This window comes from Sander lucioperca, chromosome 14 (assembly GCF_008315115.2).
Source record: "Sander lucioperca isolate FBNREF2018 chromosome 14, SLUC_FBN_1.2, whole genome shotgun sequence".
Classification (NCBI taxonomy): Eukaryota; Metazoa; Chordata; class Actinopteri; order Perciformes; family Percidae; genus Sander; species Sander lucioperca.
In genome coordinates this window covers 30,306,727-30,329,719 of record NC_050186.1, presented here as the reverse complement: position 1 = coordinate 30,329,719, position 22,993 = coordinate 30,306,727, and the positions used below count along the sequence as shown (strand labels likewise).

At 41.2% G+C, this 22,993-nt stretch overlaps 1 protein-coding gene and 1 long non-coding RNA gene across 3 annotated transcripts in view; both read right to left on the bottom strand.

Moving 5' to 3' along the window:
• The window catches only part of LOC116045153, an 810,130-nt gene that overhangs the window by 578,880 nt on the left and 208,257 nt on the right, over positions 1 to 22,993 (bottom strand). The gene's annotated exons all lie outside the window — the stretch shown is intronic.
• Positions 1 to 22,993, bottom strand: part of cntfr (ciliary neurotrophic factor receptor) — a 268,851-nt gene that overhangs the window by 107,086 nt on the left and 138,772 nt on the right. For both annotated transcript variants that reach the window (XM_031292668.2, XM_031292666.2), the window contains one exon: positions 5,072 to 5,305. In XM_031292668.2, coding sequence (XP_031148528.1) covers positions 5,072 to 5,305 — 234 coding nt within the window. The remainder of the gene's footprint in view (positions 1 to 5,071; positions 5,306 to 22,993) is intronic.

Below are 22,993 nucleotides of genomic sequence, written 5' to 3'. Positions count from 1 at the left end.
GTCCGAGAGTTAACATTAGTAGCCATACTGCTTGCTCAAACTGCGTAATCTACGTTAAATAATTACTACGGAAGCTGGAAATGGCGTGTGGCAAGTCAACATTGCCAGATGGATGAAAAACGTTTCTAAAAATCGATTTTTGGAAGATAAGAATCAAGATTCTTGCGTGAATCGTCTTTTTCCCCACCCCTAATATATATATATATATATATATATATATATATATATATATATATCTCATCTGTGACAGTAAATGAGAAATTACTTCATGCGAAGGTGTGAATTGTAAATTATGTCCCAACTCAATGTTGTAACTAACTTGCACTTGTATTGGTTGAATAGCTTAAGGTCTTCTAACTGACTGGTTGTTAACTGGCAGACTATGCATCTTGCAAACTGACTGTGTGACAGGTCACCATGGTGACTGGAGGCTGGATATATGACCCGCCGCAGTTCATGTTGTGTTAACCCATGTTGTGATGCTATAAATTGTTTAGCTGACGGCCACTGAAGACAGCAATTGATAGAAGACTGGACAAAGCCGGAAAAGGGCACGGCAGCAATAACTTCTCCGTTGTGACAGCAGAGGAAAAGGGTGTTGTATTTCACCAAAGAGCTTTTGAATTTTATGACCACTTATTTATTAAATTATAATAAACTTTTACTGTCCGTGCTATTTCATTTTTCTTTATCAATCTGTCACTTTCTATCTCTCTATCACTGCGCATCACTTCTCTTTGAGAAGATAGTGTCTAAAGATGTCATCCAGAATGTGCTGCTGTGTGTCTGTGTTAATGTGTGTATCCCTGAGTGTTTTCTTCCACATGAGATAGGCACCTTTTCTTAACCATAGGGCAAAAACATCATGCCATGTGGGTATCAGCTGAACACACCTGTACAAAAATACACAGACCCAAGCCCTTGCTTCTATCCATCAGCATATACACGCACACAATTTGATATTTATGCATATTTATCGTTTCTTTTAAGCAATTTTAGCTTTGTATGTATCCAAAGTGACAGACATAATATAAACACCCTACAACTATAAACAGTGGTGCAATAATGCAAAGAGGAAGAGAAACAGACATCACGGCGGCACTAAACTTTTACATGAAAATACAAGTCAACGCCCACGCAACTGCGCTCTCCCCGTGCTGACATTATGTTGACACACTCCTGGAAGAAGATCACAAAAGCTCCATAAAACTGGTGTGAAGGTGGAGCAAGCACACACACACACACACACACACACACACACGGGTTCGGGGTCATAGTATGACGTCCTCTGTTCCTAATGCAAACCAGTGTAAACACACAGCCGCCACAAACTAGAAGCCAAAACACAGAGGCAGAGAGATGTGGAGGGGAAGAGGATGCATGGAGGGATCTGGAGAATGATATCGAGAGAATGAGACGCAAAGTTGATAGAGACAGACAGGCAGGAAAGAAAGGATGGATGTAGGAAAGGACTGGAAAAGAAAAACAAAATGCTGTAGAAAGTAAAAGAGAAAGAGCAAGAAGGATGAGAAAATCACTAATTTTGAGGTAAAAAGAGACAAAGGGTGAAGGAGAAAATTTCAAAAGGCACAGACAGAAGGCTCTGTGCTGTCCTCCTGATAACACTTCCACCCGTGTAAAACATAACAAGCCCCCGGTGTACGTAATAAACTCTGCATAAAATCAAACTATCATCATGATGGTAATCACGACAAGTGTAGCCTGTCATGATGTCGTTATCACTGTAATGCGCGACACTTTAAAGTTCTGTAGGTGACAGTTAACATAATGAAAAAGATGATAAAAATAGAGAGAAAGACAGATAGAGAGAGAGAGAGAGAGAGAGAGAGTGAAGACAAAGAACAAATGAGAGAAGTAGAAATAGCGGAACACAGTGGGGTTGTGATAACAGGTACAAAGAAAAGGCAGATTGAAAAAGAGTGAGAGACAAAGAGGAAGAGTATCTGATGAAGATCTGAGTTTTTGTAGTTTGAATGCATAATTAAAGTCGATGTTGCCCCAGTGTGTGCCTTTGACGTGTCATAAAATCACCTACTGACATCAAGGCAATTACAGTATATTCACTGCCAGGGAAGATCTCTACAGTGTTGTTCTCACAAACATGTAACTGACCCCTGATGAGTGGTTACACAGTGCAACTATCTCTCTCTAATACACACACACACACACACACACACACACACACACACACTGTTTGACACCACCAAAGTGTCTTTATGGTGGAAAAGATGACCACTGGTGAAAATAAGTACAGGCACACACATGCACTAGCTTGCACGCAGACACGGGGTATACATATATCCATCTCTCGCTCTCACACACACACACACACACACACACACACACACACAGAGTAAACATCTATCCATCTCTCTCTCACGCGCACACACACACACACACACACACACACACGCGCACGGGTCTATTTATGCATTACATCATTCACCCTGCTGACACAATCTACCATAACATAAAACTGTCATTAATTCAGTATTGGTTCAGCATTCAGTAATTCATCATTGCCGATATGATTAACCAAACTGTCAGACTCCCATACAGTCTCATTCATCAAACATTTGCATGGGAATGTTACGTTTAACTTACTGCCTGGAATAAAATCTTGATGGCTGGTGTACTTGGCTTTCTATCGGTTCTGTTGACATGTGGATGGAATGGTACAGGTGTGGTTTCCTGTTTATCCGATGGGAACCTTTTCACTTTGTCCCTATACTACTGTGTTACATTTCTTACATAGAATTGGCTTTAAATGGGATCAAAGCCATTTACAGTGGTAACATTTTGGATCAGCTCAGGCAAGAATCTACCTTTCTCTGATTTAGACCTGAGGTGGATTTTATAGTGTCAAAAGACATTTGGTATAGGCTCAGATTTTTCAATGCCATGGGAGTGATGAATTAAGGGGTTTTCTACTGCAGTGTATCAAAATGTGTCACATTTGGCAGCTTTTTGAAATGGCCTGCCATGACTGATGCCAAAGATGTATCTAATTTCACCTGCTAGCCAGCTAGCAGCTGCAACATGACTCCTGTGGAAATTGAATTTCAAATGTTGCCTATTCCTTATACAGTACTTCCAACAGACTCAAATGGAGGGAGATAGAAAGTGAACACGTATATATGAGAAAATGCTGGCCGGCAGAGATAATACAGAAGTGAATCCCTGTAGGGTTTTGTCTGCTCCAATAAGGAAATTCACTGTTGACTAGAAACTGTTTTTCTAAAACCTGTCATTTAAGAATAGACATTATCCGTTACATTATGCACTAATGCAGTGACATTATGTATCCAAACAGCCAAACTGAGGGAGAAGGAGGTGCGACTTGTCACAATAAATCTGAGGTATAAATGGATGTACTGTAAATAAAACTGAAAATACACTCATGCTGTTTTTTTTCTTAGATAAAGCCAATGCTGCTTACTTGACTATATACGATGGAATCCTTTTAGGAACACGTTGAAAACGTAAGTATTAATTCATTTGCAAAGAAACTCCCGCGCACTGTCTAACTTGCAAAAAATATATAAAGTTTAATAGTAGGCAACGTTTCAGTACTAGACTATCTTCTGACAAAATCAGGCAGATTTTGAAAATTAACCTGCTTGTCCCTTTCTGATGCACCTGTCTCACGTTATAGATGTGCAAAGTATTTTTCTGTATTAAGTATTAATTCATGAAAGCGATAATACGCAATAATGTTGCATTCACCTAATTTTACAACTAGCCATGCAGAATCATATTATTAATAATATCTGAGAGAAAACCTTCAAATAATGAACGGATTTCTGTTAGAAGTGGGCAGTTTAAAAAGTGAATCCACACATGAAAAAAAAAAAAATTGCTAATTAACATATTTACCAAAGGTGTTTTCTTTCCAAATATCCTCAGGGCTACTTGCCATTTACGAGTCGATCCTATCTCCACATCATTAATATGTACAGTCCCAATGTATAAAACATTTCCCACCAGAATAATGGATTTCAAAGGAGGCCATTGCCAACTCACAGGCCACTGCGACATGCCGTTAAAGTGACCCTCATTTAGCTTTTGTATGATTATTAAAATGCACAGCCATAACTGAAAAATGACCAAATGTCATTTTAACTACTAATCATTTAGAGCTTGTCAGCTGGCAAGTGGCAGTTACAGTATCATCACAACTCAACTTTTATATTCAGCCCTTCAAATATTATAACTTACTAATAAAATTGTCATTTAGGGTTTTTACTGTGCAAACAACACAGATATGTACAATTATATGGATTCATATGGAGCTCCAAAGTGATCATATATAATAATTATAATAATGAAATAAATAATTTTATGGATAAATTGTTGAAAAAATATATAAATGAAACAATCATTTGTTTATAATTTAAGACTTTTTGTAATATAACATGTTATTTCATCCTTATTGACCTGGTTATTTTCAACAGCGTTTTATAAGACTTCATAATATATATGCATTCATGACAGATATGTAGTCACCGCTCTTTCACCTTTCAGCCAATCATGTCCCCTGCCTCTTAAGCTAGCAAGCTCAACAACTGCTACCAGATTTAGCCATTTAGCACCTGTTTGATTGACACAGTGACATCCTAGAACCACTCCCAATTCAGCAACCAGCAGCCTGTTGCATTAGCTGACCATAAGTTTGATTGTATAAGTTCATGTATTGGTGTGGAGCCAGCAGGACAGCCACAACAGAGCCAGAACAGAGCCAGCACATAATCATTACATTTCCATGGTGCTTGAAGTCACAACAACTATTAAGTACAGCTGCAAGAGTTCTATATTCTTGTACATTGTTTTTAGTCTTTCCTTTTGCACAGACATAACGTTACAAGCTCAACTTCATAAAATCTCTCATTATTAATTCATCTATTTCATTTGGGGTTGAAATTGCATCGTGGTCGGTTGCACCACTCATTTCTATTCTGCAGCAATGACCCAGTTTCCCCTTTGAGATGATTAAAGATTCATCATGTTTTATTTGAAATGATATCCGGTGGGCAATTGTCTGTCTACTCACTGCCGATGTGGAGGTAGATGGTGTCCCGCCTCTCTCCGTGAGGGTTCTGGAAGCAGCTGTAGAGTCCGTTGTGGCCCAGGTCCACTTCGTTCAGCACCAGTCTGGGACCCTCTAGACGATGCTGGGCCTTCACATCGGTCCCGTTCACCTTCCATGACACCGATGCATCATTGTCCAGGGAGCCGCACTGCATGGTGACATCACTGCCCATTCGCTCATACTGGTTCCTCGCAACTGGAAACAGACACAGGCAGAGACTGAGTGTTAGTAATATCAACAGCTAATAGCAAGTGACGTGTCTGCGTGGTTAAATCACAGCCCCCTGTGCGTACTGACTCAGAGCACATGGAGACAAGACAGGTCAAATCAAAGCCTTTACAATTATAGCAGTATATACAACAAGCATATTCTGTGAGGTTACATAAATGCTTAGTCTGCCATATTGGTTCCTAGCAAGAACAACAAGAAACAGGCACAAGCAAAAGCAGAATTTCATCATTTGAAAACAGATTTTTACTCGTATAATAACTGCATATAGACGCATGGAATTATTATTATCTGGCTTACAGTTAAATACTTTTAATTTCAATCAATGTTGGGTTATTTATTATTGTCCACCAATGCACAGTGCTTAGTCACTGATTTGCAGGGATGGGGGAAAAAAAATCAATACAGCAAAGTATCGCAATATTTTCCATGGCAATGAGTTGCACATGAGAATTGTGCTTTTTAGTACTGAACAAATTAAAGTAATTGCTTTTTAAGTCCACTAGATGGTAAAATGAACAAACAGAGAAATATATCTTTTTAGAGAAAACAGATGTTGACAAAGTTTTCCTTTGGGGACAGAAGTTAAAAGGTGGAAAACGGGTAATAAATTGCAATATATCAAAAAATATCGCAATATAATTAAAATCACTATGACATCATACATAAGTATCGTGATAATATCTTATTGTGGGGCCTCTGGTGATTCCCATCCCTGCTGATTTATAGTGGCAGGGAAGGACAAAGGGGGAAAATGTAAAAAAAAAAAATAAAATAAAAATGTTGATAAATAGTTCTGATTTTCAAATATTGCCAATCCATTATAGTGAGTGACGAATGGGAAAAGACAGTCATGTTTTCTTTCCATACAGTGAGCCAGCACTGGAGGAAAAAGCTATTTTCACTTTAAAAACCGGGGAGATTTTAGCAAAAGTCTCTTTCTTTTCTGACCTGTGTTACACATATTGCTTTTATCCTTCTATCAGCGACCTCACTGCCGACACTGCCTTTGTCCATGGGGTCAGAAAAGTTGTAGGGATCGTGACCCCGGGGCCTAAGGGATATATGCGAGCCTGATGGAAGTTGTAGCCAGGACACTGGGGTTATTAGCCCTGCTCTGTTTACAAGTCCCATGGGCCCTGTCATGACCACACAAAGTGAAGACCTCAGATTAACACTTAAACACTGAGGATCGGCAGCACAACAAAAAAAAATAAAATATTGATCCTCATCTTAGGAAAAGCCCCCCGCCTATGAAGAAAAGACAACAAAAAAGTGCTCCCCTGGGATCGGATGCTGTCAAGATCCTTGTCTTACTCTGATGTCTCTCTCCCCGTCTCTCCTTTTGTCCATCTGTCCCCCTCCCTTCTTTCTTTCTCACTACAATGCCTCTCATTTTTGCAGGTTTTTTTTCTTGAGCTAGTTTCCTTCTCACCATCTCCTCAGACATGCCTCTTAACGCAGCTGGTACAGATGTCAAACGTAGTGCGTCATGTATATTTCATGTCCCATAACAGAGCCATCTATATTTAATAGGACAAGATCCCTGTCCCCATTAACATTACCCTGACACTGTTTGTTCTCTCTCCGTCTTCCTCTCTATCTGTCGTTCTTCCCCCTCTCCCCAGCCCTTACTCTCTGCTCTCCGTCTCTCATGCCATCTCTCTTTTTTTTTTTTTTCTGTCCTCACTCAGTCTGTCCATCCCAGTTATCTCCATGCGTGCCCTCCCCATTTCCCGGAGTCCAAATAATGTGCGTGCATATGCATGTTAGTGGCAAGAAATGCCAATTCCCTTTGATCTCCTCCTCTGTCGAGGCACTTTGAAAGGATGTGTGACTTTATTTACATAAAAAGTGATTTGCATCTCAGCAAAAAAGCATAAAGTTCGACTTTGATGTTAGCTTTGATGACGATGCTGGCGCCCTTGTGCTTTATGTGACGAGGAAGTGGAGAAGAGAAGAGAAACTTTCCTGCGTTATACTTATTGTAAGTCAGTGAACATTCCTGAAAACTTTCTGAGGGAATCTCAGAATGATTGAACAGCATGAGTGTTATTAAATCTACAATGTTATCAAAGTGGGAGAGCGTATTATTAAAGCCTTTAATCATTTAGAAAAGGTCCCTGCCTAAAATTCCTTTGACCGCCTTCAGGTGGCATCAAGCTGTGGTGAAATCATAACCGATGTCATCAGAAAGGAGGATATTTTCAATGATCATGCCCCTTAGAATATTATGCAGAAAATACCTTCTTGCAGCTTTTTCCCCATGAATGTCCTTCTGAGTCTCAACACAGCGCTGATTCTTTGACCTATCCCCACCCCACGCCACATCCCATCCTTTTTATCTTCTCAGGTTACATCACTCTTTCGCTACCTCTCTCCTTTCCAACATCCATTCTTTTCTCTAGCCTTTGCTCCTTCTCCCTCCCTCTGCGTTTCATTTTTGTCCTCTCCCTCTGACCTTCTTCTCGTCTTTTTCCTGTCGTATCAGTCTACCCTCTCCTCCTCCTCCTCTCCTCCACTCTGGCTCTCGCTCTCTATCTTTATCTCTCATCCTCCACCCCTGCCATCGGCCTCAAGCCGTATACTGCTTTAAACTTTAAGTTCTCCCGCTCTCGTTTTTCTCATCCTATTTTTCTTGTTCAGTCTGTCTCTCTTTTTTTTCTTCTACGCCTCTGCCTCTTTGTGTTTCTTTTTTAATCTCTCCTATATTGTCAGCTAGTTTAAACAAAAAAAAAAACATTGATAGCAGTCATTTAAAGGTCCAATGTGTAGGAATTTCTCCCATCTAGCGTTGAGATCATTTATCGCAATCAACTCTCTCGCGCCACGCAGTTCAAAGTACGTATTACAGCTACGGTAGCCTTCATGCTTCAAAAAGCCTGTCTTTTGCTCTTTTCAATATCATTTTTCTTTTTCTGGGCGAAGAAGAAGACTCCTGAAATTTGGATTTTTGTTTCCTTCTTCAAACTTGCCGGGGCCAGGAAGCGACGATACCCATTAGCAGCATTAGCAGCACCTGTGAGTTTATCATGTGACAGCGAAAACGTGTTTCCTTAACTTTTTTGAAGTTGGTAAGTTCATATAATAGACTAAATGTAAGGTTGTATCTATTTTCAAAAATGAGATAAAACATTTTAAGCAGTAACTATTACCCTTTAAGCTAACAAGCCACATGCCAATGATGTAAAATGTTAAAATAATATCTTTGCACGTGGCATGCAAAATGTTCAACCATGACGTTTTCTGCAGCTGTGAACTAAGTGTATTTAAGGCCAACTCTTGTTTATCTAGACAACACAGAACTTTACTGCAATGTGAAGATAGATCTGTCTCTGGCAACAGATACACAACAGGTACTGAAGAGACTTGTGAGTCCTTGTGGCTCGTGCCATGGCCACAGAAAATACTTGTTTCTTACTGGCTGGCAGGTGTCCATTAAAAATAATCAATGCCTGTAATAAACTGCTGGTTACCAAAGCAGCATTATTGCTGCTAGGTGCTGCCCATGAACTACTAAAGCTCACTTATATTATCCTAACTATGGGTTAAACTGACTACAAACGTAAATGTAGGACATTGCCTCCTCCTTGTCTTTTTTGACAATTTTAATTTATCAGCATGTTTTATCACTCACTTTATTCTAAATTGTTATTATTGTAAACAAATTCCATAAAACGTCCAAAACCAACAATGAGTTCCTCCTCTCAGTACTTCTCTGACTTCTTTACCCTGTCTGTGGCACTCAGCCCAAGCCCATTAGTGTCCACTGAAAATGTTAATCTTTGAGAACAGATCACAACTTCACTATAACCCCTTTCCAAAAACAGCTGGCCACTGTAGTTTTCCACCAAACATTAGTCAAAGAGGAATAAATAGTGCATTTGTTGGGGACAATTTTCGGCTGTGGATGGAGTTATACAACGTGGCTCATTGATGTGTGTTTTAATAGTTTCTTGAAAACAATGGAGCGGTTTGGCACAGAGGAATAGGCTTCATGGCTTTCGCTGCACTGGCAATACATGATAGTAGGAGCAAGACATTGTTTGTTTTGGTCTGTTCATTCAATTTGTTGACAATGCGATAAAAGAAAAATTCCAACCTCAAGCTTTATCTTACGAGTTCTGGTTTTGGTCCCGGTTCGTGTGTCATGTGTGACAGCACATTCAGGTGTCCCTGCTGTAAAATCCCTTGCTGTTACCTTCCGTCAATGCCTCTGTCTATCCTCCTGTGAGATATTCTCACTGTCTGCGTTTCCCTTATCTCTTCTCCCTCTGGGTATATCTCTCTGCTCACCTTTCCCTCTCCACTCTCCATCACTTTCTCTCCCTCTCACCTTGAAACTACTCCTTCTGAAATGTCAGCATTCATCGGCAGTATATATTACTGTTCATGAGTATTCTGCACACATGCTAAATACACCTTAAAGCAACAGTGGAAACACAAGCAGATACGATTATGAGTTCACTCATGTACTCAGTCACAGGTATGCACAGACTCTCACACCACCCTGCATAATGTCCTCATGCCTCATCATCATACAGACAAGCAGGCTTAATAACCATAATGGCATTCAGCTCAAGTGCTATTGATCTCTCGATAATAGACAGGGCATTGTAAGCAGCATGGGAACATTGTTATTCCCTACCAAATGACAATGATAATCATCTGTGTCCTTCACAAACCTTATAATTCACTATTCATGCTCATTACTCTGCTTATTTATGTTGATGCCAACTGACAGGGCCCCTCATGATTAAACAGTCTATAATGCTCCGGGAGACAAAGTACTTCAGATAACTGAAGTTATTTTCAAAGGTACACAAGTTGTGTGCACTGCGATAAAGAAGAAGGCAAATGAGTTATACCACTGATAAAATAACAACAAAACAGAAGATAAACAATGACATAACACAGAATCAAGGACACTTCATACTGCTGCAACTGAACTTTATTTCATTTGAGTCCAATTCGATGAACTGTACCCACTATGGAGCTTTTCTGTTTTGCTTCAGTGAAGTCCAACATTAAACTGCAAAGGCATACACCTACATGTAATGTGTGTTTGCATATATACTCAGAATGTGCCGGGGTATTTAGAATTTCATGTCAAATCAGTGAAAGTTTCAATTTCTTTCTCTTTTTGATATTTCTTACCTTTCGACAACGGACCACACACATTCATAAATGCATGATGGCCTACACAAAGTTAGCTTAAATAAAACTAAATGCATCACTTAATCTCCAGAGTTTTCCCTGGCTTTGTGGAAAACTTACTCATAATTTCCACCGGTTGCGGAACAGCTGCCGAATGGCTGCGCTGCGGAACGGCTCCGTGCTCTGCCGTCCGTCAATACCCACTAGGTCCGGATTTGTTGCGGAACGGCTGCGGCCATGACTGACAGCTGTAGTCACGAGGACCCACGAGATCTCGCGAATTCACGTACAATAGAACCACAAAACCACTAACAGTTTGTTTCCATCCAGAGGAGTAGAGGGGAAACAACTCTGTGCTGTGTTTTCAAGGTGTAGTGCAGGGAAATATGATCCGCCGTGAGCAGGTGTATTTTATTTAGAAAATTAACCGGATGTTTTATTTTGTTTCTGTGCTCGACTTCCTGTCCCACGCTATCTGAATTGTGCTGAATTGCTGCGGAGCTCTCCGGCGTCCGGCAAAAATAGAAGCTCTGCGTATCTGCTCCGGAGGGCTGTGGACCGCCGGAGCTGGGACGTAGTTGGAACCCAGCCGTTCTGCAGTCAGTGGAAATACACACATTGACTTTAATGGAAACCTACTGACTCCACTGCCGTTCCGGAGCCGTTCCACAGCCGTTCCGCAACCGGTGGAAATTAGCCGTTAGGTGAGCATATTTGGCGGGTTGGTTTAGGCGTCCTTCCTCAGGAAAATGTTTTTCAATAAAATAAATGCTATTTCCCCCATACATTTTGAGTCTCTTTGTGGGACTTTGTCTCTTGTGGGATTTGGCATCTCTTTGTAGTCCTGTGTGTAATTTCTCTTTGAACGTTTTATACATAGGAGGATTCTGCAGGGCACTGAGGGTGCCAGGGTGTGGCATTACAAGCACACATCTCTGTCCAGAGGCCTTTTAAAGAATAATTAACACACATTCACACAAGCCCACGAGCAATGGGTCCGTGGGCTGCTTACTTAAATGACATAAATGATGAACACATAATACACGTGCCTCTACACATACATGATAAAGTCAAGCATTACAATTTAGCACACAAATGCACACACAGAGACCAACACAAACACTGGATGACAAACACATATACACGCGCACACACACTTGTATAATGCCTTCATAAACATGTTATACAGTACACTTGAGAAATGACCTCAGATATATACACACACACACACACACACACACACACACACACACACACACACACACACACACAAACAAAATCAGATTATAAATCCATGTGTGTTCAACATACCAATGAGATACAGGGAAGAGAAGTCGAGGGAGATCAGAATCAGATTTATAACTTGTCTTGGAGACACAAGAGAGTCAATGCTGTGTTATTTGCTTCATGTGAACAGAAGGACACTCGTAAATTAATGTCTTTATCCTTTCTACCTTGATTAACTGTAATTCACCCAGAAAAATCAATTAAGGCCAAGTTATCATAAGCCCAGTGTCACAGAGGATATTCATGAGAACAAGTGGCCCCACTGTTTGATTAGCTGATTAAACACTGCAAGAATACATGTCAAACATCAGGTGGCATCGGCCACGACACTATAATACCTTTCCACTGCAGCAGCACCAACATTTACTTATGACGTGAGGAGATTGACTTGGAGGAAGAAGTTAGCTTAAGGCTTACTCAACTAAAAGAAATGCTTAGAGGATAGCATGGATATTTTGAAGTCAGGTTGACGTTCAGCTCGCCCCCAGTTTGGAGAAGCAGGCCAAAGTACTGACACGGAAGCTATGCAATGTACTGCTGAAACATATTTTTGGAGTATGGTGACATAATGTATAGACATGCTGCTGCTACCACTCTCAAACCCCTGGACTCAGTTCATCACTCTGCCCGCAGATTCATCACGGGAGATCCTTATGACACTTACCACTGTACTCTGTATAACAAAGTTGGTTGGACCTCTCTGGCACAAAGGTGCGAAAAACATTTATGTCTTTTCATCCATAAAACTCTCGTTGGCATGTCACCACCACATTTAGCATCTGTGCTGAACAGGATCACAGGACCATACCAAACACGTTGCCTTATGCTTCATGTCGCACAGGTTAACTCTTGAGTTTGGTAAATCTGCTTTTAGTTCCTATGCACCAAAAGCATGGAACCACCTTTAATGTTCACTTAAGCTGGACACTCTTCCTACCCCTGCACGTTTTAAGATTGTAATTTCAGATCACTTCACTTCGGCGTGTGATTGTTTTCATTGAGTATTATTTACTTGTTTTGTGCTTTATGTGTTCAACGCATTCTCATGAACGGGTCCGTATGATATTGTACGAAAATGTATGCACACCAAAACCTACGAAATCCTAAGAAATGAGGAGACTGCCGGCTGGTCACGTGACGCCGAGCAGCAGTTGCTAGTTGATTAAGCCGCTACAGAGCTTCGCGATGCGGGCTATGGACCTCCTTCACAGCTCGGTCGTATCAGCGGCCTTTAGTAGATGTGTTTAGGGTAAAGAGCACCGTGAGCTGCCGCTCGTTTCGGCGGAGATTACGGTTAAATGTAGTACACAAAATATGAGCATTTTGCCGTAACGACTAGTTAAGATTAGGAATCAAAGGAGTCTGGTGGCTTTGAAGACGGCATACAGTAGATGGATATAACAACTTCAGTTCCCAGTTGGAAAGGACTATCTGACGGCAAGGTAAAGCGGGTCAAATATTGTAAATAAATATATACTTTTAAACCAATATGGATTTCATTTTTTTTTTGTGGGCCCTTTTTACATGGCTAAAATATGTTTAGCTGCTGCTGCTGCTGTCACCGTCCACAGCAGTAGATTACTCAGCTTCGGTCTCGGTACTCCTGCCTGCTTCTCCAAACTGGGAGCGTGCCGACTGCCATCTACTGTAGGTTATACACTGTGGACTGGTAGCTGGAGAGGTGCCAGTTCACCTCTTATGCACTGGCAAGGTGCCCTTGAGCAGGGCCCCAACTGCTCAGTGCGCCTGTCCATAGGCAGTCGCAGCCACCTCACTCTAAACATCTCTCCATTTGTGCATGTATAGGTATATAGGCATGTGTGCATTTGTCTATTTCAGGCCTGAGTGTAACAACGAGTGAAAAAATTTGAATTTAAAAAGAAATACAAACCCCCCATATCCAAACCATCCCTTTAAAGTAATTTTATACAGCACCTGTGATGTAGGATTAACCAGCTAATCTGTACATGCACAAATGGTTAAAAGAAATGCATGCAGCATCGAGGCATATGACATAGAACTTCCAGGAAACTTGGAAGTTCAACATCATGTGCTTTTGGGGTTTGACTTTTGTTGATGATGTTACAGGGATTTATTGTGTTGGTTTGTCAGTAGTGTCACATGACCTAGTCATCAGGGACTCATTCATCTTTGCCATTTTGACATCAAGGACCACACAGTAAACACATCTTGGACTTCATCGAGTCATCCTTGAGATTTTTGTAGTTGTGTGTGATTTAATGTCCTCCTCAACATGTCAAATGAACAAAAGAAAACATAAGCTAAAACCCTAGAGGCAGCAAATCAGAAAACTGTCATATGAATCGTTTTTGTAATGGCCATATGGATTGTTTTGAAAGGCACTGACGAATTATATTGTCTAACAGGGGTAATATGGATCATTTTGGGAATCAATAGCAAATGGCCTTTCCGGTTGTTAAGGTATGCCGACTTGTTATCCTTCTGTCATCACTGTTTCACAAAAAGAGCTTAGTTTTTCTTTCAAAATAGAATTTAAAAATTCAACTTTCAAAAAGGACTGTTCCTACAAATATCCCTCTACAATTCAAAGTTGTTACATTTTATAAATTTGCAAATCACATGGACTCCCTGCATTGAGCTCAGTTTGAATTATCCTCTGAGTTGTTGGGGGAGCAGCAGCAGAATAAGAGGCCATCCACACGGAGATTCTTTTTGGTGTAAACGCACACATTTTGCATTGTTTTGGCCGATCGTCCAACCGAATCCTGTAAACGCACTGCCTGAAGACACACTTTTTTGAAACCTGGTTCCAGAGTGAAAAAATTCGAAAGCGGCGCCCTTGTGTCTTCGTTTGGACGGCGAAGCCACATACGTGCGTATCGATGATGTCATCGCCACACCCCTCGACCTCTAGCCTTGGACCTCTTATCCCGCGACGACGTCTCATAACAACAACAATGGCGGACTACATGCTTGTGTTCCTGCTGGAGAAGATATTGAGCCTATTAGGGTTACTAGGGCTGTTTGGTTTCTTCTTCTACTGTCTGTTTGTATACAGCATGCAAGCTTTATGTACATGCTCCGCCTCTTCTTCTCCATTTTTTTGTGAATTTCTGTAGCAGAAACAGCGCCACCTATAGGCTTGGAATATGAGGTAGCGCGTTGAGTCATTTACAAATGGATCCGTTTGGACGCATATATTCTTGAAACGATGCCAGGGAAGACGGGGGGAAAAAAATATCGTTTTGGTACGTGTGGACGTGGCCTAAAAGAAACCGGGAAAACTCTAACATACAGCTAAACAGCATGACATTCACACAGACTAAGACAGGTATATGCAGCGACATAAACACACAACCCATAAGACAAATACACACACACACACACTAGAGCTTAGATTGGGCCCAAAATCAACGACTAAAAATCAGTAAAAAAAATCAAGCCCGACTCAACCCGAGCCGGTGCACGTTGTGTCCGAACCCGGCCCGACACGTTAACTGGAATTATGAGCCCGAGCCCGATTTCAACCCGACACTTTTTTAATACGTTGGCCGTTATAACTGACGTTCTCAACTACAATTCAGAGTTATTTGAACTCAACGCATTTCTCTGTGAGGGCTTGCCTCACCCTCATGCTTGGAGAAGTAACAAAAGAGGACGTTGAAGGCTGACTATCATCTTTTCTGCCACAGCGAGCCTGCTTCATGTGTCTGTTCATCATCCAAGTCCCCGTTTTATTTGCCGTCATAGGGGAGCAGCATGCCGTACTTAGCCTAATGCACTCGACAAAGCCAACACATATGTTGTCCCTGCCCACGACTTGTTTAAAATGGTTCCACACCTCCGACTTTCCTCCAAACTTGCTCAAAGGTAATTCTCCTGTTTTTCTTTTTTTCTTTACATCCTCAAGCTCCATGTTGCCCTTAAGCTACACCATATAGCCCAGCAGCCCCAGTGTGATGTGTGCGAGAGGAGGAGACTCCGCGCATGACACGTGTTGCATTTTGTAACTGTAGTCCAACTTGTGTAACTTTTTGGACACATTTGTTACTTTGGCCTAAATATAGCCTATATAGATAATATTTCTGATTATGGCATAGCTTTCTCCCCAAAAAAACACAAATGCTTGATCAAGGGCCCAGCCTGGCCCGAGGATAATGGTGGAAAATAACGGCCCGGCCAGGCCCAAAAGTCGGGCCGGGCTCGGGTCGGGCTCGGGCAGAGAATCTAAATAACACACACACGTTTGACTACATTAGAAAAGTGATTACATTTGATCATGGAGAACCAGCTATGAGAGCCTGTATGTGCATGTATGCGTTTCAATTCACAGAATATCTGCCTCTTACAAGAGTGTGGCTCTATCATTCTGCATCAGTGACTTCACATGCATGCATGTGTGTTTAAAGAGTGTGTTTGTGTGAGTAACCAGCTATAAGTTACGATCCGACTCCACAACAGCGGCGTGAAATGAAATGGAAAGTTCATTTCAAAGTGTCTGTGTGTCCGTGACAGTGCGTGCTTGCATGTGTGTTTCAGTGTGATTGTGTATGTATGGTTGTCTGTGACAATGTGTAGTTCTCAGTGTGTGTGTGTGTGTGTGTGTGTGTGTGTGTGTGTGTGTGTCTGTGCGTGCGTGTGTGTGTGTAGCCCTCCTTGTGGATTGATTGGCATGTGCATATTAGACCGTGTCGCTTTCCAGCTGGGCTGTAGCTCACTAGCGCATTTATCAGTGAATCACATTTGTATGCCTAAGGGGGGGCCATGCCTTTTGAAAGTCCAACAGTAACATATTGGATTGGCTGACACACAGAGATAGAGCCCAGGAGAATTATCAGTTTAGGTTTAGGAGATCACTTTTTTTTTTTCCACTCTGTGGCTGCGCATGCTGATGCTGCCTGGGCCACCTATACCGGCGCAGAGAAATAAAAGGCACACAGCTGAACAGTGATTTGGTAAAGCAGTGGTTATCGATTTTATTTCCTGCAGAGAGATACCTTTTCGTCTCCTGTGTTTTCACTTTACTTGAAAATTGAAAGCTTAATTTTAAGAGATCACTGTTTATCATGAAATAATAGGGCTGCAAGGTTACGGCAAAAAATATCACAATCACAATTATTTTGATCAATATTGAGATCACGATAATTTACCACAATTATTTATTGATTTTGGGGACAAAATATTTGTAGTGCGCCTTTACATTTAAATAAACAGAGCACTGCTTTCACTTCTATGGTGTGCTACATTCCTGCTAATGTACAGATATTTGGATATTTGTTCGTTGGGTAGTTATTTGGTTTTTAATTTTGGGATTCGGATATTCGTTTTCTTTGTTTTGTCTTCAATACTGTAGAATGACAGAATTCTCAAAAATGAATGCCTTTAATTCTCTCTCTCTCTCTCTCACACACACACACACACACACACACACACACACACACACACACACACACACAAATGCTAAAGACCAGTCTCTGTGTGAATTGAAATAGTTTTGTAGCAGTCTGTTAAGTATTAAACATCTGCATGAGTGTTTTTATTTATTTAGTAAATAAATATCTAAGTAAGTAAAAGATGTGCTACTGTATGCAACTTTATTCTTTATGAATAATTATCGAAGGGATGCACTTTTTTCCCCGCTTCAGCACCCACAAAAACAAATAAAAGGTTAAACGTAATGTACAGTACAGAATATTCGATGCTTTTCTCAGTCTTATATGACTGTAATATAAATACGAATTATTATTGGGCTATAGGTCAGGCTCTGGGTAGTCCTTATCAACGACGTTCGATTGTTCAAGTGCCGCTGGAAATTCTGCCGGATGATGCCACCTTCCGCTTTCTTTGTGTTGGAGTTCTAAACTCCGGTGGATTTCTGAGGACTATGGTTAACTGCTCCTCAGATCTCTGCAGGGTAAATCCAGACAGCTAGCTAGACTATCTGCCCAATCTCAGTTTTCTGTCGCACGACTAAAACAACTTTTGAACGTACACACGTTCCACCAAAACAAGGTCCTTCCCGAGGCTATTTTGCAGCGGCACCGTTATTGTGTCCAGCACATAACGCTGCCCATGAAAAAAGTAATTGAGAGATTAATGAAAACAGTTGCAGTCCTAGTAATGAATGTTCATGTTATTTGCACTTTCGAGGTTGAACTGTGTGGATATTTTGTGTCGGCGTATGATAAAGTTATTTATTTATTTTTCACCCCGTTTTCTAATCTTTTTTGTTTTTGTTTTTTTTTTTACAACCAGAAAGACATTTCTTGCCTCAGTCAGCATGAGGCAAAGCTGGTTAAGCAGGTTCCTCAGATATTTCTGTGAGGTATGATACAGCAAAATGCTAAATCTCTTTCCCCCCCCCTCAGTGATTTATAAAACAGGGATCAGATTAACTGCTGTATGACATAATAAGCATCGCAATAAACTGCTGTTGGCACTTTCACAGCCTTGCACATATTAATACACTGATACAGATGCTCTGTAGATCTCGGTCCTCATGTAGTATAATGCTTACACACACTCACACACACACACACACACACACACACACACACACACACACACACACACACACACACACACACACACACACGCGCAGAGGCCACACAGGCGCCAAAAAACAAACACACTGTGATAAAAGTATGCACAAACATACACACTTCTGCATCCACACACACACACACTCTCGCACATACACTTCCTCTCCAAACATCTTGGAATTAAGTTATCACTTTATCCACTCCTGTCTCTTTCCCACAGAGAGATTAACATTCACTCTCTCTCTCTCTCTCTCTGCTTTTGCCTCCCCTTTCATGTGAGCACTGAGGCAGCTGCAGCTGTGTAAGTGTTTGTGTGTGTGTGTGTGTGTGTGTGTGTGTGTTTTCTGTGCATGTGTGTGCATGAGTCATGGCACCAACTCTCAAATAAATCCACTTCCTGTTCCCTGCCATCTTATCTCGGCCCCTACCGCACATGTAGATGTACAGTGTGTGTGTGTGTGTGTGTGTGTGTGTGTGTGTGTGTGTGTGTGTGTGTGTGAGTCTGATCATCAGCCTCATCATCTGGCTTGCAGAAGCCACTGGAGAAGACAGAAAGATTTGCAGGCAACAGGGTTAATTGACACTTCACATTTTCGATGTCCGTGTTCTGGGAGCAACATGGAAGCAAGAGAGATAAGAGGGGATGTAAAAAAGGAGAGGAAGGAGTGGAGACAAAGACAGATGGAGTGGAAAGATGATCAGGAGCGGAGCAGTTGGGAGGAAAAAGGGGGACAGCACAGGAGGGAGGAAGAATTGTTGAGAGCGAGAAGGCCAGTTAATATTTTACAAGCCTGGATTAGAGTGGTCGTGAAATGAGGAATGGGAGAAGGATTCCTGAGAGTCAGCTACAGAGAGAAGGAGAGAAAAGGAGTGGGACAGCTGGGTAACGCTGCTTTGATCGGAAACATCTGTAGCTTTCCGCGGCGGAGAGAGAAAAACAGCGAGTGGTGGGAGAGACGTGACTGCATCCTGCTTCATCTGTTTGTCTGGACAAGTTTCAGCCTGACTCGCTATCTGCGTCTGGTTTCTTTTTTAAATCAGCGCTTGAGTTTGTTCGTAAAGGACCGTACTTTGTGGTTTCACGCAAATCACATCTATGTATTTTTTTTTTTTTTTTTTGGTTTTGTTTTGTAGAATATAAAATGTTTTTCACCAACACTCACCACTGCGCATCCAAAATGATGTTCCTGCTGCAGGAGGACACTGATGATCACACAACTAACAATAAACAGCATTTTTGTGAAAAAGGCTTCACGAAATAGAAAGTGAAGAGCAAAATGAGAAGGCATGAACAAGTTCCTAAAGATCTCACTGTAAGTAAAAAGTTAAAACAAAATAAAGGGTTAACCTACAAAGTGTTTGCAGAGGAAATTGTATTTTGAAAACCTGATCTCCACCCAGAAAATGGTATTGTTATTATTTATCAAAAATATATCTGATTCAAAACCAAGTACACTGTGTCCTACATACAGTACATATGCAGTTTGGAGTACAGCACGTGTGTATTTCTGCTGACGTTTTTGCCAAATTATACCGTAGGTTTTTTTAAATTGATTTCCCATCCAGGCAGCCACTGGTTTCCATTCCTTCCGCTATGTTTGGACAGACAACTGGCAGACATTGGGAGTCTTGCTTGATATAGGTGATCCATCATGGTGAGCACTACATCCCCATTAGTTTCTGTCACATCAGCAAAAGAACCAACATCTAAACATCTAATTTACATTTTGTTGACCCACCATGACGTCAGCGATGTAGTCTCTAACCAGACAGGCTGTGTCAGCTCTCAGCAGACTGTAATCACTTGGATACGAATGACTATTCCAACCCATAATTATTCTGGTGCAATTCCAAAGTGAAATAGATATGTAAATATGATTTTTAGAAGAAACCAGAAAAGGCTAAGTAATACGAAGTGCACTCAGTGGCAGCATCTGAAAGGCAATATGTGATTGTTATTATCTGCTTTTATAATGAACCGTGTATCTAATAAATAAAAGTTTTCTGACTCCCCTTTGGCAAGACTGTATAATAATGATAATCACACATAAGCCTGCAGAAACCTCCCTCACAGTCCTAATCTTATTGTTTAATAACATGACTAACATCGCCATAAGCCTTCCCAGAGTGCCAAACTCTGAAGGTCAGTGCTAATACCAGGCCGCTCATTTATTAAACCAAATGGGGGAATGCAGACAGAGAGTAAGGCAAGGCAAAAGAAAAAAGGAGTAGTACAAGGAGACAGAGAGAGAGAGAGAGAGAGAGAGAGAGAGAGAGAGAGAGAGAGAGAGAGAGAGAGAAAGGAAAATAATAGGAGAGCAAAAGATGGTAAAAGGGAAGAGTAAAGGGCATTTGAGAGGGGTCATGGAGGAAGTTAACAAGGGGATAAGACAAAGTATGAAGTGATAAGTGGGTGAAATGGGAGATAAGGGAGGGAAGCGTTTCAGAGGGAGAGATGAGAAGAGAGGGCCGGATAGGAGAAATGACCGCCTTAATTAATGGACTGTAATATATGACAGTATTCCTGGGTTCCAAGTTAATATCAGCAGAAATTACAGCCTTCATCACGGGCACACTGTGCAAATATACGAAGACCTTGACAGAGGCACTGAAGGGGCAGGGGAATTTGAAAAAAATAAAAAAATAAAACCCTGACAGGAACTAAACGTGTCTTGCCCATAATAAAAAGTTATGATATAACTTATGATAGCTCCAATGATGAAAGAGGGTGATGAAAACCTTTTTTTTTTTCCTCTTTAAAGTCTGCTGCAATCACTCCGGTGCAGAATCCAGACCAGCTGAATGTGTTGTTTACGTGCTAGCATTTGGCTTGCCAGGTTGACTATACACATTATTGCCAGTTATTTGTATTTATTTGTAACTAAAGAGTCAAAATACTTGATGTCAATGATGTCATGATGATGTCAATGTTTAAGGGAATGTTATCTATATAATGGATTTAGGGAGTGTCCATTCAGTCAAACAGGAAATACTTCTATCCTTCAGTGTCTGCTCAAGTGTTCCTGAGCAAGATGACAAACCCCAACTTCATCTACTACAAAATATGTTCATATACTAATCTGAATCAGCAATTCTGTTTAAGGCAACATAATGTTAGTGAAACCATGTAGTGTAGTGCAGCAAAAAGTAAGGAATTTGGGATGTTGAATTGGTTTCTAATTGGCTGCCTTTGATACTGCCATTCCGGGTTTGTGTCCCATTTCACACTACCAGTAAGTGTTGAAATGTTTCCCATTTAACCATTATTATATAATCTGCTCCTAACCAGCTCCAAGACTTCTATAGCTGACCATGACCTCTGACTCCTTCGAGGACATATTCAGCATTACATATGAATCAAATACATGATCAAATAATAGAATATCAGTGCACTCTTTTATGGTGTCAAGTTCGGATACCATACAGATCACATTGTGGGAAGTAGTTAGAAGGGATAACTAAGGATCAGGAGATGAGTGAGTGTTGGTTAATGGATGCATATTTCTATTCTATATATAAATATCCATACCAGCTACATATTGATATTCAATTTCTGCAACAGGTCAATTCCATGTCTTTGCAGAGCTGAAAATGTCACATCTGGTTGTGCAAGAAGGTTACATTAGTATTAATAATATGTGCAACTCGGGGAAGCATAACTGAAACATTAATGTATGTGTATGTCATGCAAAAGGCACTTATGTGCATGTGGAAAGCACATTAGTTATTTCTGTCCTGAACTGGCTGAACGCCAGTGTGAGGGAGCTGCCACGGAGCTATCAATCACCCAACACTTGGAACGGCAATCAGTCTGGTTTGTCAAGCTGTTGCTGCGAAATGGAGCGCGGGCGCAACTCCGCCGCACAACAGTGGCGCTTCCAGCATTATTTTCATTCTTATTGGAGTCAGCGATCAAAGGACCACGACTCCGTATGAGACTCGTGGCTATTTTCCTGTCGTCACAGAGGTTAAAAAAAAGAAAAAGAAATTGTGGTTGTGTGCTTCCAGTGTCGGCTGTGTGAATGTTTTCCAAGTACTGGTAGGTACCGAGGGACCCTCACATGAGTAGGTCTGAAGCTGCGATCAATCATGTGTGACGGCGGAAATGTTATAACCGCGTACAGCAGACAATACACACACCAATGTGCACAGAATCACAGAGAGAGAGAGAGAGACACACACACACACACACACACACACACACACACACACACGTGCATGTCCACCTGCTCTGTTTTTGTCTCTTGATCCTGCACTCATATATAACACAACAAGCAAGGTGTGATGGGAAACGTAGTGTTGTCAGGTTCAGCTGCTGCAAAACACAACGTCGCATCTGTAATCCAAGCAGCCGAGAAGGCACAGACTACTACTCCCTCTCCAGAGCTTCAGCATGGCATGCTATGAAGGACTGGGAAAACAAACAAAAAAAGGTGTAAAACTAATAACTTTCGAGGAGCCCAGCGGTGCACGCACACAGAAATTTGTTTGAACTGGGGCCGAGCATGCAGTGTTGCTGCTCTGTCCTTAATGCATAACTTTACTTTCAGTTTCACGCTCGTCATTTGTCAGAGGAAGACTAATGATGCTGAACATTTGCTATGATGAAAATTGTTATCTGCGAATAATTTTCCCTGACAATCTGCCCTCTCTTTTTCCAGTAGCCCTCATGAATACTCTCGACTTC